This window comes from Pygoscelis adeliae, unplaced genomic scaffold (assembly GCF_000699105.1).
Source record: "Pygoscelis adeliae isolate BGI_AS28 unplaced genomic scaffold, ASM69910v1 Scaffold50, whole genome shotgun sequence".
Lineage (NCBI taxonomy): Eukaryota > Metazoa > Chordata > Aves > Sphenisciformes > Spheniscidae > Pygoscelis > Pygoscelis adeliae.
This window is the reverse complement of record NW_008823963.1, coordinates 703,369-728,446: the sequence shown is the minus strand read 5'-3', so window position 1 is coordinate 728,446 and position 25,078 is coordinate 703,369. Positions and strand designations below refer to the sequence as shown.

At 37.5% G+C, this 25,078-nt stretch overlaps 1 protein-coding gene across 5 annotated transcripts in view; it reads left to right on the top strand.

Moving 5' to 3' along the window:
• Window positions 1-25,078, top strand: part of UBE3A (ubiquitin protein ligase E3A) — a 54,828-nt gene that overhangs the window by 18,261 nt on the left and 11,489 nt on the right. For 3 of the 5 annotated variants that reach the window (XM_009323660.1, XM_009323651.1, XM_009323667.1), the window contains 3 exons: window positions 1,791-1,835; window positions 12,301-12,611; window positions 16,717-17,972. In XM_009323660.1, coding sequence (XP_009321935.1) covers window positions 1,791-1,835; window positions 12,301-12,611; window positions 16,717-17,972 — 1,612 coding nt within the window. The remainder of the gene's footprint in view (window positions 1-1,790; window positions 1,836-12,300; window positions 12,612-16,716; window positions 17,973-25,078) is intronic. The other 2 variants (XM_009323675.1, XM_009323683.1) reach the window with 2 other exon arrangements.

The window sequence follows — 25,078 nt, the reverse complement described above, 5'->3', positions numbered from 1 at the left end:
TGCTGATGAGCGTTATTTTTGTCAGCAACTATCTCATCAGTCCTGAACTTTAATGAGTAAGGGAAACATCATTTGGAGGGAATAAATAGAGACCAAATTTTGAGATTGGCCAGTTCTTATGTTATTTTCCAGTTAGAGGGTGTTTGCATTTTAAGCACGAGTATAAAGTTAGTTGGATAGTAAGTTCAGAATTCCATCCCTATTGTCAGTTGAATTTTATAACTTAGTGGAATATAAACAAATAACTTCTTGTGTTCTGCATCGTCTGTCACTGCATAGTATCCAGCTAGCCTAGGAATTTTGTCTGCCAGAAATGCTTTCTAGGCACTGGGTCTATTAATATAGTACAGTTTGGTAAAATCCAGAAAGTTGCTAAGATCTGGTATGTCAGTAGAGGAACTAAGATTTTTAGAAAGAATTCAGAGAGTAGCCCAGACTTTAATAGGAAGGACCATCCAGCAAGGTAGCACAATAAAACATAGGAAAAAAGGAAATGTTTCAGGCTACAGGTGGAGATTTCCAATAGCATTTAGAATAGTATAGATAGTCATATAGTAAATAGAGAAATTCAGAAATTCCATTCCTATAAACAAAGATTTTCCAGGTAAAGCTATGGCAAAGCCTGCTTAGCTGTGCTAACTGAAGTCCCCTAGCAAACTCTGTTGAAACCTACAAAGTAAGTTCTATTTGCAGATTTTAGCTCACTTCTGTTTTGAGAAAGCTCTGTCATGAAAGACACTTTTGTTCATGTGAGCTACAGAGTTTTACTGTAATGGCTGTGCTCTTTCCACTCGTCACGCAATATATCCAGCGTGGCAGTTCTGGTCAACTGTACCAAAATCTATACCCAAGTGAAGGTTGGATAAGGTTCTTCAGGATATGATTTCAAGGCAGCTTAAGATGATTGAAGTCAAAATTGCTGTGTTTGTACTGCCTTGTCTCCTGGCTCATCCGGCTACAAACTCTCATCTGGCTACAAATTCACTGGGTAGGGGGAAGTCCCGAAGGGAGGAAAAAAATAATCTGTCTAAAAAAAAAAAAGTTAACTTCTTGAATCAGTGCTGGCATAAGGAAGAAGATGGGAATAAGGAGGAGCTAAACAGCTATAATTTAGCCTACTTAAGTTAATATGGAACTATACCCCTTAAATTACTCTGTAAATTAAGTCAAGTGGGTTGGCAAGCTGAACACAGGTGCTGCTTGTGTGTTCAAAAATACCAGGCAATAACACCTAATTCGAATATTACTGGCTGACCTGTTGGCTGGAAGGAAGAAACAGAAAGCTGCCTGTGACATTATGTCCATAAATTCAAGTAGGGAGAGACATGAAATTTCTTTGAGATTCTGTTGAGACCTACTTCTGAGCTGCTGCTTCTTAGAGTCCAACTGTGCAGAGAATCTGTTTGTAACAGTTGATGACTGATAAACTTTGAGTATATATTTTGGTTACAGAAACTGTTATGAAGGATCAGCCCAGAACTGGTGCACTATGCAACCTGAATACAGAAATACTGCCAGCAGAATTCTCCTCTAATGGCTGCTGTTGCGTAAGCTGTGGGGGGAAAAGTGCTATTGTCCTTAGAGAAATTTGGCTTAATTATATTATCAGGTTTTATGTTATAAACTGTCTTCTAGAGTTTGGTCAAACAAATTAAATGTGCAAGTGCATAAAAGTTGATGCTTTTCATGTCAATAATACATTATCATCACTTGCCACCTTTCCTAACTCTTCATATTGTAATGACTTAAAATAACAAACAATGCTTAAGGTTTTGTATCTATATTTGCAGATCACCAGGAGAACCTCACTCTGAAAACATTGAAACTAGCCGAATGTAAGTAAATGAGTCGATGAGTTTGGTCTATCTTGTTTAAAAATGTTTTGAACATACTTTAACAGTTACTCTTGCACTTGCTTAAAAAAAAGAAGGCAAAAGCTGAGTAGAACTGTGGAATTACTTTAAAAATTTCAAGTTAGTATTTTGCTATGGAAAAATAATTTTAAGCCTCTGTAGAAACTGTGATGATTCTTTTTTTTTTTTTTTGAGGGTGAATGGGTTGAAGGGAAAGTTCAGAGGTTTAATTTAACATGAACCAGTAGATGGTAGCATAATACAGTGTCAGAAATCTTCAGGCCTATATTCAGACTTGACAGTAGGAGTGTAATTTTTACCTGCTATTCACTAACATCTTGCATGGGTTTGAAGACACTTTAGTACTAAGGCACAATACCTGCTAATATCTGTTGTGGCAGATGGATTGCTGAACTAAGAATACGAAAAATAAAAGGTCTGACTTAATTTGGCAAATTTATGTACTAGTTACTTCTAGAAAAAAAGAACTAGCTTGCTTTCACTAAACAGTATTCATGTAGCATCTTGCTCACAGTTCTGAACCATGTTTTGGTCTGTCTTCATTAGCCTAGAACCCAAGATTATCTAGAAGCAAGATTGGGATAGGCTGAAATGTTCATTTCAAATTCAAAAGGGTTGCAGGAATGAGAGGACCATTTTAAAAAAAAAAAGTTATTTGAGACTTTATTCTTCTGTGAGTTAGCAAACAGATTCTTTTCTAGCTATTCAAACCGTCCTGTCATAGAACTCATAGGGAAACCACAAACTCTGCTTTTCTGGCTTACAGCACAAGTTCCAAAATAATAAAGGGAGCGTAGCCCAGTGGTTAGGGTACTGTCTGAGGCTTCAAAAGATCTGGGGTCATTTCTCTTCTGCCACAAACAACTTCTCTGACTTTAAACTGTCTCCTCCATACCCTCCCCCAAATGGTCTAGCATTTTATGCACTGTGGGCTGAATGCCAGTTTCAGGATGTTTTGCAGGCTAGGGATGTAGTGTGAATTGCTCAAGGACTTCTCTGCTGTAGCTGCCCAATGTGGGGAGGAGCAAAGCTGAGGTGAGCCCCTCCACATTGGACTGCATACCTAACCTTAAAAGTGATGAGAAGGAAACAAGGAATGCTTTTCCCATGTGTTTTTGGCAATTCACTGCAGTGAAGTATTTTCTTGCACTAGGAGGAGCATTTCTCCTGGGACGACGAATTTGCTTTTCCCTCTCTCATGCCATCTGTTACAGAAGTGCTGTCTAGCTGCTTTCTTAGGAGTGCAGGCTGCAGCGATCCAGACCTGGGAGGTGACTGGCTGTTGCTACATGGACACGTGTTAGAGACAGAGGTTGCAGGGCAAAACCCCTGCCATAGTCTCATCTCTTCTGCTCCAATAGCAGCCCTTGCTGCATTATGTTTTATTGTTCCTGCAGCAAGTTGAGTTGTGTTCTTTTGTTTCCCTGGCCTAGCCAAACAGGGGGAACCAGGCCGTAGACTGGCTGTAGTCCACTCTGGATATTGTCAGCTGGACTACTTCTTTTTACACATTGTAAGGAAAAATATGTCAGAAACAAGGACTCTATAAAGACTTAAGATAAATCAGAAGAAAAAGGCAGTACAACTATTTTTCCTTCTAGCAGTTTGACAATTCTTTTTGTGTGTGTGTGTTTTTATCCTCCTTAAAACTGAACCTGAAAAAATAATCTACAGTAGCAAGCTTTTCTGTGTGAAAGCTGAATTTTTTTTTTTGGTGCAGAATGATAATCAGAGTTGCCCTGCCTATGTAGATTTCATGTATCTGTCTAAAATAGATGTAATCCAGTCAATCTGTAGGGATTCGCATATTTGTTTGAGTAGTAGTTATACAGTATTGATGCATGGTATACTTGCAAAACTAATTTTTTTAAAACTATCACAATGGAATGTGTACATCAACTATTAGAGAATTTCTGTAATCCTGCTGCATAGTTGCTCTTGCCACGTAAGGTGGAATGGCAGGCTGGGTAATACAGTGTGACTTGCAAGCCTACTGTGTAGCTAAAATAGTTACTATGTTATTTACATGCCTATAATTCAGTATTAAATGCAGGGACTTAGGCTAGTGGTTTTATTATTTGCACAATGAATGGTTAAGTTGTTTTTGCTCTGGTTGGCTGATACTGCTTTATTTGTTTCTGTGTTTTGCACTGCAAAGCTTTATACCAAAAGCATGGTCACATGTGTGAATTAAAATAAATAAAAACCAAAAAAATCTACTGACTCTTTCAGACTCTTATGCAGCAAATTCTTCCATGGATAAGTCTTGCTTATCCCAAGCTTTTCAAATTCTGGCTCTATGTGTGATGAACATCTTGGTGCTAGCTCAGAGTTAGGAGTCTCTTTTCCTTAGCATTCATTTAAGTCTTTCAGTTTTTAGGATCAACATCATCTCCTGTCTGCTCCTGTCACAGATCTGCTTTAGTTAGTATAACTTTCTTAAAACCTCTTTAGCACTAAATTACATAATTTTTAATTGTTTACTTTAAGTTGACTTCTTATCAGTTCATCTGTTTTCACTCTGTGCATTGTATGTTGTCACATATCAAGGCAAAAGTTTGGGTATTTCGATATAATGGCTTTCTGTGCATTCATCTTTCCTTCTTTCTGTTTTTAAGGATGGGATGCTTGGCAATTTTGAATCTGCTCTCTTTTTAAAGTCATGGAACACCCCTCCATTTAACGTGTTGTTACAGTTATAGTTGATGTATAGTCATCTCACATCGGAGTAGATTTGATAGATGGTTTCTTTCCCTTGAAAGAACGGCAAAATAAATATTCTGCAGCAGCCTCAAAATATGCCAGAAAAACAAATTACAAGCATTGCAAATATATACAGTAACTGTATAAGTATTAGCATTTCATGATACATACTTTCAGATGTCATCCTAGTGCTTTCTAGACATAGAATGCCTTAAATTACTTTCCTCATAGCTGAAAACACAGGTGGGTTTGCATAACATATCCATGGGACATGCTGATCATGGCCTCTATATCAAACCTTGCCACATACAGGTATTTTTGTGGCATTTAGTGCTTGGTTTATTGCCGTTCTTGGAAGGAAAAGATGTAAGAAGTATCTTTATGTACACCTGCAACCTTGCACCGTGTTATACCGTGATCTGTCTAGGCTGAATCAAAAAATTTCTTCTCAGCCTCTTGCAATGCATCATTTAGCCAGGCACTGATTCCCTTGAGGAAACTTCATCAGTTAATAAGACTTCATTGACTCTACTCAAGAATTATTACCTTCTTAAATTTAGCAACTACTTCAGTTACAATTAAGTATCTGCTTTACCTTTGCTTCCAAGAGCAAAATTACAGTAAGATAAGTTGACCGAATTTTATAATAATTTGAAAGAAAAGGAATTTCAGATTTTGCACTAGAAAATATAACTGAAGCATATGTATTATAGACCTTGGTTCCCATGGAGCTTGGAGGATGCTGTAAGTTTACCAATTAAAAATAAAAAAGAAAGCTTAAAGAGGAGATATCCGCAAACGCTAGACTGTTCTTAAACTGGAAACTCAAGTGTTTAAGTCTTATGATCCATGTTATTTGCACTTAGTTCCTGCGTGATCATGGTCATCCTTCTAGGACAGTGTCATGCAGAATAAAGGCATAGTAAAAGAATGCTGCCATGGAAACCTGACCTAAAAAAAAGTTCTGGAGTTTTTAATAACTTGAACAGAGTTGTGCGATTGTCCCTTTCCTGTACTTTGCCTCTCTTTTTCAAGTTGTATAAGGAGAGTACAAGGTTGTTCAGCATTTAGGTCTCTTCTCTGCAGGTTGGTCTTACATGTTGCAATGGTCAGTCCTCTTATATCAGTATTTTTGTCTGAAATGGTTTGTCTCTTATATCATGCTTTCTACTGAAACACTCTAGTGGTCCAGAAGTAGACAATCAGAATCAGTGTCTCCAAGTTATTGTCTGTATCTTTTGATATCTCACTGCAGTGCTAATATTACTCTCCTTTCTTTGGTTGGGCTGCTGATCAGAATACAGTGTATAAATGTCATACTTGACAAATTTAAGCTTGTTCAGTAAAGTACAACGTGAAGTTTAATTGTACTTGCTTGAGTGCCAGGACTTCTTTACCAAGGGAAAACAACATGGAAGGTACTAAAGAATATGTATTTTGCTTAATATTTGATAACACATTCATTATTTGTTTTGTCCTGAATATAAAAGACAGACTGAAGGATTCCTGCAAGTATGTGAAGTTACTGTCATTTCATTTCTTTCCAATAAAGACAAAGTCGGTCTTATTGTGGCCTCATAGCCAGTACAGAGTATTAGAGTTTGGGACTCCTTACTTGATAATTTAAAACAAAATTTGGAGAACTGTTGAAATGTTTTGTGTGGTTAGATGTGACTATTCTTTGGAAGTTTAACAGCTGACAACAATTATGTACTTTTTTTCTTTAAAATGTTAAGAATAACAAATTTGTTCAAAGAAAGTAAGATCTTGTAAGTTTATAGTCAGTCCTAAACTTAGTAATAAGCTTATTCCAGCAGTAATTCAAGTTACTCTTTCTTTGTAGTTAAATAAATGTATGGGCTTTCTTATGAAGGCTATATTTCTCCTTGCCTTTTCAAAAGGCACTGATTCTGTAAATGTGAGCATAGTATTTAAAACAGTCAAGTATGCCTACAGTCATTACTATTTACATATGTTGATTGCTTACAATAATTGCCTAGTAATTGTTTCCCAATAATCAGTTATTTAATGGCTTCAGGCCTGTAATGTTGGGGGAGGGGGACAGAATTGGGGTTTTTTCCTGAAATTGCTTGGGTTGAAAAGCCAGGGTATAATTGATGCATTATTCATATCTCAATTTTTTGGCTAATTGAATGTTGGAGGGATCACGTAGGTGATAGGGCACTGCATGCCTTCTTAAGAAGGACAGATAGGAACCAGGGTGTGAAACCAGTTGATCTGTGGAATGACGTTATCTCTGTAGAGTCCTGGAGCTAATAACCTGAAGAGGAAAGGGCAGTAATGAAGGGTGCTTTTCTAATAGGACTGTAGCAAGGTAATTTGTCTGTGAGACCAGACTAAGAGATATATGCTGACCATGTTCTTGACCCCCTCTCTCTAGCTGTCTTTCTGCATTGCTCCATAAAGCCAGGACAACTCTTCTGTTCTCAGGTTTGCCCTTCCTGAAGAAGTGCCATGCCTGACTTTGTCAGCACATGACATTCCCAGAGGCACGGTGGATCTAGAATACGTGGTGGGGAGGGAGGTCCCTTGGGTGAAGCCAGTATGGTTGAAGGGAGTTCACAGTCTGCACCCCCAGCTATTGGGCCCACCACGCTGGAAAGAAGGAGGTTTGGAAAATGCAAGCTCCATGCGTGTGTGCATTTGCAGACATAACGTTCGCTGGGGTGCCAGTGGCCGAGGTGGGCATAAGGTGTTACAACACTGCTGGAACAGAGGGCTCAGCTCCAGCTCTGGGTGGAGCATTTGGCAGTTCGGTGTGCAGGCCACTTCAAAAGGGTCTGTGCGGGCAGTGCTTTTGCTGGAAGCTTGTCTTCTCTAGCGCTGCTCTTCTTACTCTTAGCTAAACAGAAGCAGGGAACCAACATGCAAGGTTTGAAACTGAAACTCTCAGAAAGCAGTGTTTAACTTCCCAAAGATGTCCATCCATAACGCACACTTTTTTAACAGTTTTTGGTCTGCTGGTCATCTTATTTCCACAGTGTAGTATAATTGTTGCAGCTGTATAAGTCTCTTTATGCTCCTGTCTGTTAAGGCATATACTGAAATTTGCTTTGCTATTAGTACTAAAAAAACCTGGTCCCTGGTTTTTTCCTATCCAAAAGACAAATACAAATTTTCCTTTGGTTTCCATGCACATGAATACTTTCGTTGGTTTTTTTGCATTAAGAAAGAAAACAGCTTATGAACATTTTGGCACTTCTGAATTCCTAATAGTTCTGTTAAAATAGGCCATTGTAAATTTCCATTTACTAAAATTCGCCATCTTGGAGCAATGTGAGACTTCTGTGTAGAAATAATATAAAAGTTGTTGGGTCCCAAGCAGAAACCATTCAGAAATACATCATTTCATAATGATATTTCCAGACAAGTATGAAACCTTCATACGTATTTCTAAAATTTAGGTAAACTTAAAGCAAAAATGATGCCTGAAGTTAAAAATATCTGTATAAATGCAAGTTGTGAAACTTGGATGAAAATTCTTTGCTCTGAAGAATTATATGCTTCAGATTTTTCTACAGTTCCTTAAATGTTTAAACATCTGATTTTCTCTCTCGAAGTTTCCTTTATGTAGCATTTTCTGTATTTAGTTTCAGGTATTTGGGAAATGCAAATTAGATGTTGTTACATAGGAACTTTTGAATCAGTGCATTCAATCCCTTGTTTTGTATGTGGTTTAGACATTCAAAAGTTACTTTACAACCCAAAATGCAGCCCAGTGCACCTTTGCCTGAGTCTCTAGAAAGGTAGAGGCTCAATGGTGCACTTTTCTAGTGATAATCCACAGTTTTGGTGGCATTTCAATTACAAATGCAAAGAACTTATCTGGCTTTCTATGAGTTAAAGAACAATTAAAAAGGCTAAAGGCGTTCTTTTTCTTTAAGTACTACAAAAGTAAGTCAGTGAATACTGTTGTTTTTTTTCTTTAAACGGAAAAATGCACTTGTGAAATTGTTGGACTTTGGGGAAGGAAGATGATGTCTATTTTAGGTGCTTCTCCCCCTCGCTGAAGTAGTGAGTCTTGCTTGAAGAGGTTATACAAGGCCCACTGTGTGGGAAGTTACCCTTAAGGCTTAAGGATATTCCTGTGATATGTCTGTGAAATGTTTACAACTGCGACCACACCAGTGCAGTTTCATACTCAGATGTGCAACAACAGTGTGGGTCTTTGCAAGTCAGTCACTGCAGTGTTAGCTACACTAGAAGGTGTCTGTGCTAATGTACAGTAAACTAGTCATTGAGTTTATAAGGGACCAGTTACTCTTCGCTAGATCCCTGTACAGGAACTTAGAGAGCTGCAGTCTTCACTGTATAGCATGAGCTAAGAAGAGAGAGGGGTTTTGTGTTACCTCGCTTGATGAACCAGTTTTAATGCCTCAGGCTAAGAACTTAAGTTTTCTACATACTAAATGAGCAGGGGAATGTAGAAAGAGATCAAGTTTTCATCTCTGGAGAACAGAAAAGGTATGCTACTTTTTTTTTCTGAATAATATAGAAATATGGGCTGTTGACACTGGACAGTGTCAACAACAATAATCCCTCAAGGGATTCCACAATGGGAATGTGGTATGGAATATCTTACTGTTCTGTAAAATCTCACATTGGCTTACTCAGTACTGCGTTCTCTGTAAGTGCTTTTATGTTTGGACCCTCAGTAAGGGTAGCTCTTGTGGAAGGCTCAGTAAATTCTGTTCTACCTTCTTAGGTCTGTATCCTCGCTTTAAGTCTCCACCTTTTTTATTTACTTAAATAATTTATCTGAGACCATCTCAAAAGTCTGCAGAATAGCCGCCAGGGAGAGGTGGGGGGAAATTTTAATACTGTTGTATTCTAGTACTGTTGTACATTGTATTGTTTGCTTCCATAGTTGATTTTAAAAAAAAAAAGTCTAACTTTGGGTCAAACCTTCTGTCTCTAATAGAATTTCACAGAACTTGAGTCAGTGAGTCTGCAGCCATGAGTCAAAATGAAAATGTTTGTACGAACAGCGTTATTGTAGGCATGGCACAGTTTGAGAAGTAATTGGTAGTTAAAAATGGGAAACAGTCCCTCAGAAGTTAACTGTTAGAGACAAGTCTAAGCATAGCTTTGTCTCCTGGCATCTCAGATATGACCTGTTAAAGTGGAGTGTTGTTTAATATGGTAAAATATGTTGTTAATATATCAGTGTTTATACATTGAAATAACTTTCTTCAAACTAGATGTTCTGTAAACTAGAAAGGTGTACATGCCTCTTTAAGACTAACAATTTCTCCAGTTTGAAAGCATAAGTTCTCTTTTCTTAGGGAATTGGTCAGCTTTTCACAATGTGTTTAATCTGAATAACAACTCCAGCTGCTTTAGGTAAATAAATAAATACACACACACCCCGTAATATATATACACTTAGAACAGCTGTGAGAAATAATCCATTTAATATTTGTAGGTGTATTACATATGTCAGAAAACACCAAAATTATGGCAAAAAACTTGTGATCTGCATGTAGACTGCAATGGAGAAATAAGATGAGAGGAAAACGCGATGAGGAAGGATAAAGTTAAAATGATAATGTGTGTATGAAATAACTGCCTTTTTGTACACACTGTGGAAAACATGGTCAGTGAGAGAGGAAGGAAAATTAAAGGAACAGTAAGTTTCAACGTGAGTTGGAAAAGAGCTTTTATGAAGGCATCAAGGTAATGCATACGAGAGACTGCAAGAGGAGTAAATAAGGAGCATGTTGGTGAGACAGGTGGCCATAGCTCAGGTGCAAAAATTCAATATTAACAAAGAAAGGCTTTCACATTATATGCTTATCTGCTTACAAGTGACAGTATTTCACACTCTAAATCTGAAGGTCTGGAATGATTGAAAGTCAAGAATGATCAAAGCATGAAATCTTGGCATTCAGAAATAGATGTCTGTGAAATCATGTACTGGTGTAAGCTCTATTAAAAAAACTGGTTTTTTTTAAAGCCCCTATACTAAAAGCAGAAATATGAAAGACAAGATCAAAAAAACCTTATTTTATACGTACGTGGAGAGAGGCAGGTGTTCCTAAGTCCATATATAAAAATTGGAGAGGCTAGAACTCTTTCCTTGGATCAGAATACAGCTGTTCCCTGTTTTATACAGTAGTGGGTTTGATGGTATTGCTGGTGCTGCTTTATTTTTTTTTTAATGGTCTTCCACATCTGTCTCGAGGTGCCAGGGAAACCTTTCGCCTCAATTTTTTGTCTTGGAACTCACTGCATTTGGAAGATCAGGCAGACATTGAGGTAATGGTTTCTTCGTAAGAAATATTTTCTTCTCTAGGATCATGAGATCTTGAAGGGTGAAAGGGAAAAGGACCAAATGTGTTACTGCTGAGTAATGTACACCTCAGTAGTTACTTTCAGAACTTGAGGACATTTTCCCTTGTGAAGCAGCTGCACTGAAACTGATGCTTAACCAGCCAGTATTAACGCCAGCTAGGTGCAGGAAGTGCTGAGTAGTACCAGTGGGTCTAGCACTTCAGTTCTCAAGTACTTGTTCTGTGCAGAATCTGTGCATGCATCAACATCTGAAAAGGCAACTTTAACTTAATATCACAATTTCTGCTTAAAATCTTGCTTCTCATGTTCTAATCTTTATAGTACCATATCACTAAAGTTAGGTAAAGAGCCTGCATGTTACACCTAATCAAAATGTTTTAAATGTTTCATAGTTGGCATTTTTCATTAGTAACTTGTTTTCTTAAATGAAGTGAAGGTTTGGGGGTTTCTTTCCAAAATGTGGTGAAATATGGTGCTCTTGGCACTGCACGCAGCTTCTTCTGTCCCAGTTATGTGCAGCTTTCCGGTGACTTCTTTACCATTTGCATGTTTCTGTAAAAGTCTGTGACCTTATTAATTGGCCAGTTAAATTTTCTTGTGTGTATATAGTCCTGAGCACATTGACTTGTATAGCGATACAGTTGTAATTCGTCAAAATGCATACTTGCCATGTGTAATTGCAGGAGAAAGGGGAGGATTTGGCAAATAGCTTTTTTTAGAGAACCGTATACCTTATTAAGCTGAGGAGAGATATATTCAGCCTTGAGTTCATCTTTAATCGTTGTTTTGTCATCAGTTTAATTAACCAAGGAATATTTTTCCTACGGATTTGAATAGACTAAGTATCAGGTAACTTAGTCATCTGGAAACTTGTTTAAAAAAAAAAGTTTACATTTTTAAAGGGTTTATATCTTATTGGTGTAGTATTGATAGTATTACTAAATAAATGCCTGGATCATTTGTATTTCACGCCTCTTCCCTCTGTCAGTGGCAACCATACCTCAGTACTATACATCAGACTCAATCACCTGTATGAGATCCAGTTCTGTTTCACTTGCAGCCTTGCTTTGCATCTAAATTGTTCTCTTTTTCAGTGACAACTGAGATTGTTCAGAACTGAACAAGATTGTGTCCACTGTAACACTAGAATATAAAGCTGAAAACTGTGCATAAACGGGATTTACCTTTCGCTTACATAGGACCCACAAATTAAATTGTGTGTTAAATATATTTGCATTTGTCAAGATGAGAATCCTGCATTTAAAAAATCTCCTGATGTGTCCTCTCTGATACAGAAATCTTGTGTTTCAGTGCCTGACTAATCTCTGCCTTGCTGATGCTTTTGAATGAGCTTTGTATGTGAAAGCTCTACTAATCCTTGTACTTACTGTTTGAATGTTTGCTACAGGAAGCGAGCAGCTGCAAAGCATCTAATAGAGCGCTACTACCACCAGTTAACTGAGGGCTGTGGAAATGAAGCCTGCACGAATGAATTTTGTGCTTCCTGTCCAACTTTTCTCCGTATGGATAACAATGCAGCAGCCATTAAGGCCCTCGAGCTTTATAAGATTAATGCAAAACTCTGTGATCCTCATCCCTCCAAGAAAGGAACGAGCTCAGCTTACCTAGAAAACAATTCCAAAGGTGCCCATAACAATTCCTGCACTGACAGAAAAATGAACAAGAAGGAAATGCAAGGCCCAAGAGATGACTTTAAAGGTAAGATGTTATTTTAGAATTTTCCTAAAATAAAACACATTTAATATGCATGAGTATATCCCTACAGAATTCACTGTGGTGGTATTTTGCTGACTGTGGTGGTGTTCTGCTGACTTCTTAAGTAAAATACAATGTTCGGCAATCAAATATGTTACTAGGGATTCTGAAAAATGGCTGGATTAATGCTGAACACTGATTCCAAATCTGGATCTTTACCACATCTCTGTTAAAATCCAGATGCATTTGTTGCCTTCTGAGATTACTGGTTTTGCAAATATGGAGAGGTTTTTTTAAGTGCTGTTGTATGACTGTTCTAGTTTTGCTAGTTTTGTAACTTCTGTAGTTAATGAGTTATAAAAGTTATACTTTAACCAATTCCAGATTCTGTGTTAAGAAACTTAACAGATGAACAAAAAATGATACAGTGGATGATAGGCAATACATCTACCAAACTAAAAAAAGTTTCAGCAAAGTGATTTGTAAGCCAGTGTACAAAAATGAAGTACTGTTCTGTATGTCTTTTCTGACTCCTGTTTAGCTTTTCAAACTCTCTAAAATAGTAAATACATACTACAAGAATAATTTTAGTTGTCATCAAAACCTGCAGTGCAAACAGAAATCACAAGCTAAATGAAATGAAAGCCATCAACCTTTGAGCAGACCTTTTTTAGGTATCATTGCAGTAAGTGGTATAAACACAGAAGTTCAGATTCATCCATTTTAGCTAAAGAAGGTGAAACTCTTTACAGCAAAGAATTACAAAGGCCTACAGAATCAGCCATAAAACATAGCACTGTGTAATAAGGGACCTAAGATGCTCCAGTCAATATCTGCATCAGTTTGTTCTTTATCTGATGCAAGTATAAACTTGTCCCCAAATTATTTATGATCTGAGTAAGCAAAGAGGCAAACAGTAGGGAGGGGAGAGGGGAGCCAGTGTAGTGTTAGATGGGCAAGAGGCACATTAGGTCTGTTGTGTGATTTCCCTCTTAGTTTTGTGTATTTTTAATGGAGGTGTGCACATACAGGATTTTCCTCTTTTCTCCCTGACCCTACTGTCCTCTATCCCCAAGATAGGCTGAGAAGACTCTTAGATATCTATCTCCAGAGACAATTTGTTGTCTAAAGCAATGACTCTTCTGACTTCATCTGTTGCAGCATCACAAGTATTGACCTGTCTTTGTAGCTGTATGGACAGAGAGCATTAATGCATTCTTAAAGCCCATCTGAGACTCTTAGTTACCTTTTGAATTGGATGATGTCTAAGGAATCTAGCGCTGTGAAATTTTTCAAAGTCCATCTGCAGAAACAGTTACTGGGAAAACTGCAGTTAAGTTTAAGAAAGCCAAGGAAAAGGATGTGCAGCTTGGTTTTATGCTTGACATAGGATTGAAAGTTCTAAATAAATTGAAAGAAATGCCCTTCAGAAAGAATTATTTAAATTATTTTTCTGTAGTGCTAAGCCCTATGACTATTACCTTTGGGGGGAAAATTTATCTGGAGACCATTGTCAGCATCTCGGTACCATCTTAGATGATAGTCCAAAAAGAGGAAGGAAATAGAGAAATTGCAAATACGTAAAAAGCATGGGTTACAAATGTAGTCACATATATAGAGAGCCATTTCAAAATCAGTCTTATAATTACCTGGGGAGCTGTTTTCAACTTTGATCACCAAAACATTAAATTGGGAACAGAGAAGGTCAGTGGACAGGCAGTGAGCGCACAATCGTAACAAAGCTTCCATAAGAGATAATGAAAAGATAATTAATAAATTTGCTAATTAGGGAGTGTGGTGTTGGCAATATATAGATCACATGCAGTCTTTTTCACAGTCAAGGATCACTGTTAAAGCTTGACTTCATGTACAGATTTGTCATGGAGTATTACTGAGAACAAGGTCTGAGAGGAGATATGTGTACTTTGCTGGATCACTTAGTTGCAATAGAAAGGGTGAGAGGAGAAGGTGTGTAAAAGCTCACATGCTCAGACAAAAGTCAGCTGAAATTGACTTGATTTAGCAGAAAGCTTCAGTTAGGTTTGTTTTTCTCCAGCTGTTCTCCCTGCTGTAAAGTAAAAATGGAGCAGACCCTTATGGCAACTCAGTTAGAGGATGGTCACAGGATATGACTTAAAAATGTTATGAAACTGCTGATGGTAATACTAAATATTTCAACTGGAAATAGCACATGGTTTGTTCCTTCAATACTAAAACCTGTAAAAGAATGACTGGGGAATTCCTGTTGTAAGTATGGAAATCTGAAATGTGTTACATTGTTAAATTGTCAACTTTGCTGATAATTTTTATGCTATGAATAACCTCTGCAATCCAGAGTCAGTGAACTTGAGGCTATGGACCTCATTTTGAGGAGCTGTGGCATGGAACAGCATCTGTATCAGCGGTTAAATTTCTTTTAGCCAAATTTGCTTCTTGAGCATGCACTGCAACAGATAAAAATAGGAGATGTTGCACTAAGCTTGAATCCTTTCATAATATTTTCAATGCTGTTTTTAACAGGACACTTTAGTTTTGAAGCTTTTTCACTGTCTTCAGATTGGTTGGAACTCAACCTCAGTAGCATGACATAAGCTTAATCTTTCCTGTGTTATATGTGCTCTAAGAATGGCTTGGGCCTCTGAAAATCAATAGGTTGTCTGTTTTTGCATCATTTAGTTTGTATTTTTAATTTAATGACTGCTTGGAATGAATGTTAGTGTAGGCAATCACATTTCAAAATACGTTAACATGTAACTGTATTAAAATGATATGCTTCCTTCTTTCTGCAGAGGCAGTTGTTCTAGCGTGGTTGGTGAATACAGTGCTGTGATGTGTGCTTTTTAGATTTCTAGAGATGCTATTAAACAGATTCAGTTTTAGTTCTAAATTATGCGTCAGTTTAGAAGAATCTGCTTAAACTAGAATATCTTTTCAGGGTCTGATCATGGGGTAATCCTACTCTAAATCATCACCTGATGAGAAAGCACCTGTGGGTTCTGTTTGAGAAGTAGCATAGAAAGCTGTAAATAATGTTTTCTCCTTCTCTTTTCTAAAGTGAAGGGAAGATTTCAAATAACAAATGGACCACCAAATGACTTATTTCATATCAGGGATTTGGGGGGGAGGGGGAACAGACAGGTATTTGGAACCCCTGCAGATGATGTGTGTAAACCAGTTTGTTCATCTGAATAGCATATTGACGAGTATACTCAAGTTGTTTATCTCGGTGAGGCTTAATGTACAAAGAAATAACCCACATGGCCCAACTGTGTGTGTAATTTAAAAGGCAGCATAAATTCCTGAGCATGTATTGTGGGTTTTTGGGATGATTTTCAGGCATCAGTTTAGTATAAAAACAGTTGCAGAAAGCCTTAGAAATAAGAAATCTGATATTCCCATTAATATACAAGAAAACAAATTATTGAATCTTTTCTTCAAGATCTGTTTCTAAGGGAGAGCAGCATAAATTCCTGAGCATGTATTGTGGGTTTTTGGGATGATTTTCAGGCATCAGTTTAGTATAAAAACAGTTGCAGAAAGCCTTAGAAATAAGAAATCTGATATTCCCATTAATATACAACAAAACAAATTGAATCTTTTCTTCAAGATCTGTTTTTAAGGGAGAAAGAGCGTGTGAAGTCTATACGCATGTGCTATGTTTTGAAAAAAGAGGTTGATGCACTTTGTGTATAGTTGAATGACTTGCACATTAATTGTGCAGATTTACCAGAAGACTGTATTGTCACAGTCTTATCCATTGTCTTTTAAAGTTTAAACATCTTACTGATTGATTTAGTTGCTCTAGTTTAGACAATACAATACTGTTAACTGCCAAATGTAGTTAATTGGCTGCAAAACAGTTTTGCCATTAAGCATGTTCTCTGATCGACATCCATGAATACAATATTTTACAAAATCATAGTGAATGAAGTCATGTTTCTTCATGCTAATGGAATTATAAAGTATCTGTCTTGAATTTATCTACCACTGATGCTGTTTTTTCCAGTGTTAATGATGATCTGATGCACAGATTTCTTGAGTAGAGCAAATTAGAAGTATTTTATCTTCTTAATTTTTATCTTAAAATTAATATTTTATCTTTTTATAGATGTGACTTTTCTAACAGAAGACAAGATATATGAAATTCTTGAACTATGTCGAGAGAAAGAGGATTATTCCCCTTTAATCCGGGTGATTGGGAGAGTATTTTCTAGTGCTGAAGCATTGGTACAGAGTTTTCGAAAAGCCAAGCAGCACACCAAGGAGGAGCTCAAGTCTCTTCAAGGAAAGGATGAAGACAAAGATGAAGATGAAAAGGAAAAAGCTGCCTGTTCGGCTGCTGCTATGGAAGAAGATTCAGGCGCATCATCATCTTCGTCGTCAAGAATAGGTGATAACACACAAGGAGATAATAACCTCCAAAAACTAGGCCCGGATGAAGTGTCTGTAGATATTGAAGCAGTCAGACGGGTCTATGATAGATTACTTTCTAATGAAAAAATAGAAACTGCCTTTTTAAATGCACTTGTGTACTTGTCACCTAATGTGGAATGTGACTTGACTTACCATAATGTGTACTCTCGGGATCCTAACTATCTGAATTTGTTTATTATCGTTATGGAGAATGGCAATCTTCATAGCCCAGAATATCTGGAAATGGCTCTACCATTGTTTTGCAAAGCGATGAGCAAACTACCCCTTGCAGCTCAAGCAAAACTGGTCAGATTGTGGTCTAAGTACAGAGCAGACCAAATTCGGAGAATGATGGAAACATTTCAGCAGCTTATTACTTACAAAGTCATAAGCAATGAGTTCAATAGTCGTAACCTAGTGAATGATGATGATGCTGTTGTTGCTGCTTCAAAGTGCTTGAAAATGGTTTACTATGCAAATGTAGTAGGAGGGGATGTGGATACAGATCATAACGAAGAGGAGGATGAAGAACCCATCCCAGAATCAAGTGAACTAACTCTTCAAGAGCTGTTGGGTGAGGAAAGAAGAAATAAAAAAGGTCCTCGAGTGGACCCACTAGAAACTGAACTTGGTGTTAAAACTATAGATTGCAGAAAACCACTTATCCCTTTTGAAGAATTTATTAATGAACCACTGAATGATGTTCTAGAAATGGACAAAGACTACACTTTCTTCAAAGTAGAAACAGAAAATAAATTCTCTTTTATGACCTGTCCCTTCATATTGAATGCTGTTACCAAGAACCTGGGTTTGTATTATGACAATAGAATCCGGATGTACAGTGAAAGACGCATAACTGTGCTCTACAGCTTAGTTCAAGGACAGCAGCTGAACCCGTATTTGCGACTTAAAGTGAGACGTGATCACATCATAGATGATGCGCTTGTCCGGGTAAGTCATGCAGCAACATGGAACTTAGGTTTGTTGGTTCTGACTAGTGTGAACTACATGGGCTTTGACTAAGTGAAAAGGGCTGTGTGTGAGTGCAGTGTTTTACGTACTAGATTTCCTCTAGAAGAAACTCAAATAGCTTTACCATACTGAGTTTGAATTATAAGCATGCTGCTGAAGATTTGTATGTTCAACAGAACCACTTCTACTCAGAGTGGTTGCAGACTTAGAAGTTTTAAAGCATTATTCCCCATTAAGAGATCCTGCACTGTTACAGCTCTTAATGGTGCAAGCGACCAACTTCTGTTTCAGTACTTTGTCCTCTGGACTGTCTTGGATCATCTTCTGATAGTAGGGTTTTTCAAATGGAAGTTGGAATTAAAGCTTTTCAGTTGTGTACTCTTCTTGTGGACTTCTGAACTTCTAGATATAAAGTGTGTGGAGTGACTGCATGATAAGTAGAACTTCTCACTTCTCTGAGCATTGTTGCAATTTGGTGCAAATACTGGTAAGACTGAGAAAGGAGAAGTAAGACCTGTTAGTACCTGAGACCTGAGAGCAGCCTGTTTCTGAATATGCTGGCTGCTTAAAGTAAAACTTAAAGCCGTTTGTTCACATATTTTTGGAAGATGGGAATTCATAGAATCATTAAGGTTGGAAAAGACCTCCAAGATCGAGTCCAACCGTCGACCCAACACCACCATGCCCACTAAACCGTGTCCCTAAGTGCTGCATCTACATGTCTCTTAAATACTTCCAGGGATAGTGACTCAACCACTTCCCTGGGCAGCCTGTTCCAATGTTTAACCACTCTTTCAGTAAAGAAATTTTTCCTCACGTCCAATCTAAACCTCCCCTGGCGCAACTTGAGGCCATTTCCTCTCGTCCTATCGCCAGTTACTTGGGAGAAGAGACGGACACCCACCTCGCTACAACCTCCTTTCAGGCAGTTGTAGAGAGCGATGAGGTCTCCCCTCAGCCTCCTTTTCTCCAGGCTAAACAGCCCCAGTTCCCTCAGCCGCTCCTCATAAGACTTGTTCTCCAGACCCCTCACCAGCTTCGTTGCCCTTCTCTGGACACGCTTCAGCACGTAGAATTTATACAGGCTACAAACTATAAAGAATATTTCACAGTAAACTTCTTCATAAATATGTCCTTTAATTTTAGGACTCTTCCTCCCTTTATTTTTTTGCTAAAGCTGTTGTTTTTCAGAAGCTCATTTTTCTGTGTTCTGTTATTAAAGTACAACAATGTTTGCAAAATCTTAATTTAACCATGGCTTTAAAGCTTGTTGCTGAAGAGCCAGATGGGTATTTGGAGAGACTCAGGGGAAAGTATCTCTTTTTGCCTCTCAACGCAGCTGTTACTTCTAGTTTAACTTTGATGACTTTAACTGCTACTGAAGGTCAATTGTGAGAGCCCTAAATAAGCTCCCACCTTAATTTTTCTGTGTACCTCTGAATTTCCAGATGGGTTAGCTGCTTCATGGGAATTGCTGATATTACGACTTATCAGGGAAAACCTTTGTCTCCAGTACCAATAGGAAAAATAAAATTGCAATGCAGAAATGGCTTCTGTCTGTAAACCAAATTATTGTATTAGGCAAACGAGAAATATACTGTTCTAAGATTAAACCCTACTGTGTACCAGTTTTCTAATTTAAGAATACTTTTTGAAATTTCACTGCCTATCAGACTTACAGTTCTATCCAGTTATGTTTTGTCACATTATTGTAATGGAGTTTATTTCCATTTCCAAAGCTCTGTTCAGCTTTGGGATACATAAATACTGGAAAAAAGGGAGGGATAGTACTATCTCTTAAGGAGAGGATGGGCTAAAAGAGGGTAAGAGCTAGTTTTAGGGAGATGTTCATTTTAATGTCAGTTCCATCAGAGAGGAAGCAGACCTTCCTCCTCATACAGATTTTCCTTCCCATCATCAGTAAGTATGAGAAGGCATTCTTCCACATGTTGCTTGTTGTGGAAGGAAGCTGAAATCTTTGAGGACAAAATATATGTTTGGTGTTGCTTAGAAAGCTCATGGGCAACATCAAGTTGGTGCAGCTACTATATCACATGAGGGCCACAGCAGTCCTTGCTGTGCACACTCTTGGTCTGTTGGAAATTTAGGTAGTTTAAATCAGATTAAGCTCAAACATACTAATTTAAATTGTGTTGCACTTGCAGCAGCCCTTGCACAGCCTAGCAGTCTACGAGTACATGGCTGGGCAGTTGCCATGGATCCTCTTATGGCTGTTAATTTAAGCTGTCAGAACATGCTAAATTATGGTGATCTGACTCTGTCAAAGCCCCAAGGAGAGTAAGAATTTTAAACTGTTTATTCTGCGACAGAAAATAAAGGAAAAAGATAAAATTGTTCTAAATTCAAGCAGTCTGAGCTGAACTGTAGTGTTAGTCAACGAGAGCAAACACAACCCAGGCATTTCTCGAAAGTGGAAAATAGATTGTATTCAGTAAAATGGAGGTGAATGAAGACTTGCCGTCCTAGCTGGAGGATGGGAGCTGTATGTGCCACTTCAAACAGATGCAACAAAGTAGCTGTTGTGAGGTGATGTGGACTTAGAGAAAATTGTGTTGATAAATTTATGTAGTGGGTACAGAAGTCACCTTTTAACTATTGATATGTTTTAACTGATGGATGATATGAAGTATCGGTGTTCACGGAAGAGATTTTAAGTATTCCTGAGGAAGTGTTAGAAGTTAAGAAAGGAGTAAATGAAACAATACAGTGTTTCTGTTTACTGTGGTCTGCGTATGTCTTTTTTTCATTTGTTTGTTGTCATTTTAATATCAAAAAGGATGCAATAGGAATACATTCAGAGAGCTCAGAGTCTCTTCAGAGGGATTGTAAAGTCCTCTTGATGGTAAAAAAGATGACTGAGAGGACATAAAAGATGACATGGAGAAGTTGAATGGGAAATACCAGTTTTCTCAACTGGTAACACCCAGTCATATTATCAGGAAGCAGGCTTAACATAAGCAAAAGGACATATTTTTTTTCTGCACAGTGTACCTTAAAATTACGGGTGTCATTGCCCAGAACTTGTAGCTCTTCATGAAAGAAAGATCCATCAAAAGCTAATGGGCATTTACAGGCGTTTTGATGTGACGCACACACAAACCTCAGGAAGACTCTAAGCTGCAAGTCTTGCTGGTAGCTGGAAAAGTATTGTAGGGAAGACGTTGTTCCACACTGTCATCTTGCACTTTCTTCAGTGGGTGCCTGATCTGTTTGAATTGCATGCTGTTGTTACACAGGTACTTCCTGTAACAGGTTGAGAAGTGATTTTTTTTTTTCTTAGTAAATTTCACAATTTGTTTCCGCTTCCTAATTGGCCTGTAATTGGTCTGGATGAAGATCTTCAGTCTTATCTCCTAATCCTTAAAGTGACTTGCTCTATCTCTGCTTGCAGTCAAAGTTGGAACTGCAGGTCAAAGATGGGTGCCATGTGCTTCTGCCATGCTGCACTGACAGCATCAAACCTAAGTGAAAGCTATGTTGTATGAGTTTGCTTCGGTGATGGCTGCAGTTTTGGGTGCAGTATTGAACTTTGGAAGAGTCTCACTGAAAACTATCAGAAAGATCTTGCCAAGATAATAGTCTTCAATAGTAAAAGTGTATTCTTAGATCTGTTCAGTGACAAAATGTTTCCAAACATGCTTAAATTACAGGTAAGTAATTATGACTTCCAAAATCTCTACCCTTGCATTGTCCTTCTTACTTCTGGGGTTTGAATACTTATAGACTTGTTTGAATTGTAAGTAATTACATACTCATGTTACTAGACCTGTGTCTTTACAGAACATCCACTGCAGACTTTTTTGACTGTATGTGGAATAACTCTGATAATTTCATGATAAAAGCATTTTCAGAAATATTGATTAAAATTAGGTTGAGATGGTCTTATTCATATTTTCCTCATTGCTGGATATTTTTCAAGCAAATATATTGATCAGCCTTCATAACTTCTTTCTGCAAATGGACTAAGTACAGGTCTTTGCTAATTAGTCGAGCTAATTAAGTTATCACCAAGCTGTTTTTCTCTTATCAATATTTAATATTTAAACTTTTAGAATTCATTATGTACATCTTCTCATTTTTTGGACTTCATTAAAACTGATATGAGCACTGGTAAGTGATTTTTGTTTTTAATTACTGTAGGATTTTTTCTTTTACTAAAAATATGAAGCAATACCTTTTAAATACCTTTGAAGCCATAACTTGTTTAAAGCCACTATTAAAAGAATTGTATTCCAATTATATTGGAACAAATATATCTAAGCAAAAATTTTATTTACACATTCATTATTGGATTTTTTTGCATGCATGAAACTTGCATCAGAAACTTTTCATTTTTTTAATTGAAATGGACTTAATGAAACATGCTTTTTTGTATTATATACTTATTGTATACTTGTATGTATGTTAGTCTGAAAAGTCACTGGGGGGGTGGGGTTGCAAATAGTAAAGTTCTAGTCCCCACTTTTATTAAGGAACCCTTACATTTGGGAGTTGGTAGCTGAGTTTGCAGTTCTTGAAAGCAGTTAACATGCTTTTTTGTGTCTAACAGGTTTCTTTTGAGACGTTTACTGTACTCCTGCTGAGTCATGTTACCTGAATGTGGTAGTAATGAAAGGAAGTTTATCCTTAAATCCCCTCTTCTGCCTTTTCATTCCCCAACAGCTATTTCTTTCATCCCCTTCCTCTGAGTTTACTTTTTTTGCATAGATTTTATGTGGATTTAGTCTCAGGTAGCAGTAATTTAAAGGGTGTGTGTTATGACACACGAGCTCTGCAAGTGAAAATGTGGTGGATTCCTTCAGCAGAGTCTGGCTGGTACTTGCTTGCAAATTAGAAACTCACTTTGACAAATTTCACATTGAATGTAGATGGCTGACAGGCAGCAAGCCTCTCCTGCTTGTAAATGACTCTGCTAAATATATTGATGAGCAAAAACTCTTCTGTGCTCGTGAAGCCAGTAGGCAGATTCTTGCATGGTATATTAGCAACAAAGTACTCCAGGAGCTTTGAGGTTCTCTTAGACTAAGTCGATGTTTATGTGTGTTCAGTTGAAAATCTCAGCACAAGTGTGCCTTGGTTGCATGCAGAATATGTCTGACTGTGGTGATGTATGCATGAACCGTAAAGTACAGCTTGAGAGGATGCTTCTTAGTCCCTTAAGTATTACTTCACATGCAGTTTTGCAGAAAATGTGGTGACTGACTTATGTCATGATGTGTCACTGGTACTTTCAAACTTAAATTAGTTGCGTTCATGTCATTTTTGCCTTCTAGCATGGAAAGTATTCCTGCCACTGCCTTAAAAAGAACTTTCATGTTACATTGATAGAACTTGAGGGGTTTTTTTGATAATTTTTAACTGAATAGAGATTATTTCAATTAGTATCAATTTTAAGAAGGAAACCAAACTCTGGTGTTAATTGAGCTTTTAAATGTTGTCCTATTTCTGTCATCCAATGGAAGACTCCTGTCTCTCAGGAAAGCACAATGTTGTTCTGTAAGCAAAGTAAATCATACAATCTCTTATGCTGTGGCACAATGTCATGTTTCAGCCAACAAAATACAGATATTCTTTAATGGCATGTCTCAGCTTTCAGCTTTTCAATTTGTAGATACTCAATTTTTTATGCTACTGCTTCAGACATGCTACACACATGCTTTCTGGGAAGTCCCTGGAAAATGTAATGACGACTTCATCTGCTTGGCCAGTCAAACCATCATGACAGAAAACATTAGCTTCTAAAACTTAGGGAATTCTCTCACACACACACACACATATTGGGTTTTTGTAGCAGTATCTGTGTTGACACAATTGGGGTAGCTCTGATTATTTAAAAAAACAAAACCCAAACAACTTTAAACTGAAGTTCATACTTCCTTGCCATAGAAACATTGCTGCAGTTTTGCTAAAATTCAGTGCTGTCGTGACTAATGCTGTTTTCTGCTGAGTTCGTTTTCTTGTGAAGCATCAGTGTTGAGAGACATGGATGTTCAAAGGAGCAGCTAAATTCGTAACCTTCAGTTGAGCAGCTTAGCAACATTGTCCTGGTTATAGAAGCTACTTCAAGGAACATTAGGCTTTGACTCAAAATACTGGCTTTTTGATAATCCTTTATCTGACTCCCTCACAGACATCAGCGCAGTGTTCCAATCTGCCCAGCTGGCATTGCTCAACTAAGACTGTTTCCTTCCCCTTTTTTAATAGTGCTTTTCTTTTACATCACTCATTGCAGTGTAGTTCTCAACCAAAAAATCATTTTGAAATAGTTTTTTTAATTGCTTTATATATATAAATATGAGCGCTCTCCTTAATATAAGTGTATCTCTATGACACAAGAGAGCCTTTACACTATGACAAAGGGTTTGCTGTCCCAAAAGAAATACAGAGGCAATACTTGCTTTCTCAGAACTCATCAAAATTCATAAAACTTGCAAAATAGTGAATTGCTGGTGGTATATATTACAAAGCCAACAGTCATGACTGGGGAGAAAAAAAAACCAAAGTATTATTAGTACCAGTTGTAAGTGGAAGGGATTCAAATAGGAGAACTTCTGTCTGTCCAGTTTGAATGTATAACCTGTACTTACGGTCTTAAAATAAATACTACTTCTCTGTTTTTAAAAAGTCTCAGTTGTATTTGGAACATGGCTTAAGCTCCATTGTCCTCCTATTCAGGACCAAATTTTTTTTACACATCTCTAAGATGCATAATTTGAAGATTTACACGAAAGGCAAGATGCAAAACTACACTGTTATGGGAAGCATGTGATGAGAATAGCAATTAGGGCAGAACTGCAACATGTTTTTGCTGCACAAATATTGTTGATAAAATACAGTGAACTTCAAAGAATAAATGTTATTTGGTCTCCTTAGGGGCAAAAATAGTTCATTGCAAATTATATGCAGTAGAATACCAAATGGACAGACTGCTTTAGGTAGTACATAACTAAGTTTTCCACATAATCTTGTAATTTAATATACATCTCAATCTGCTAATCTGAACTCGCTTGCTCTTGTTCTTGGGGTCTTCATGGCTTAGCTCCATTTTTTTAACTGAGCTTTAT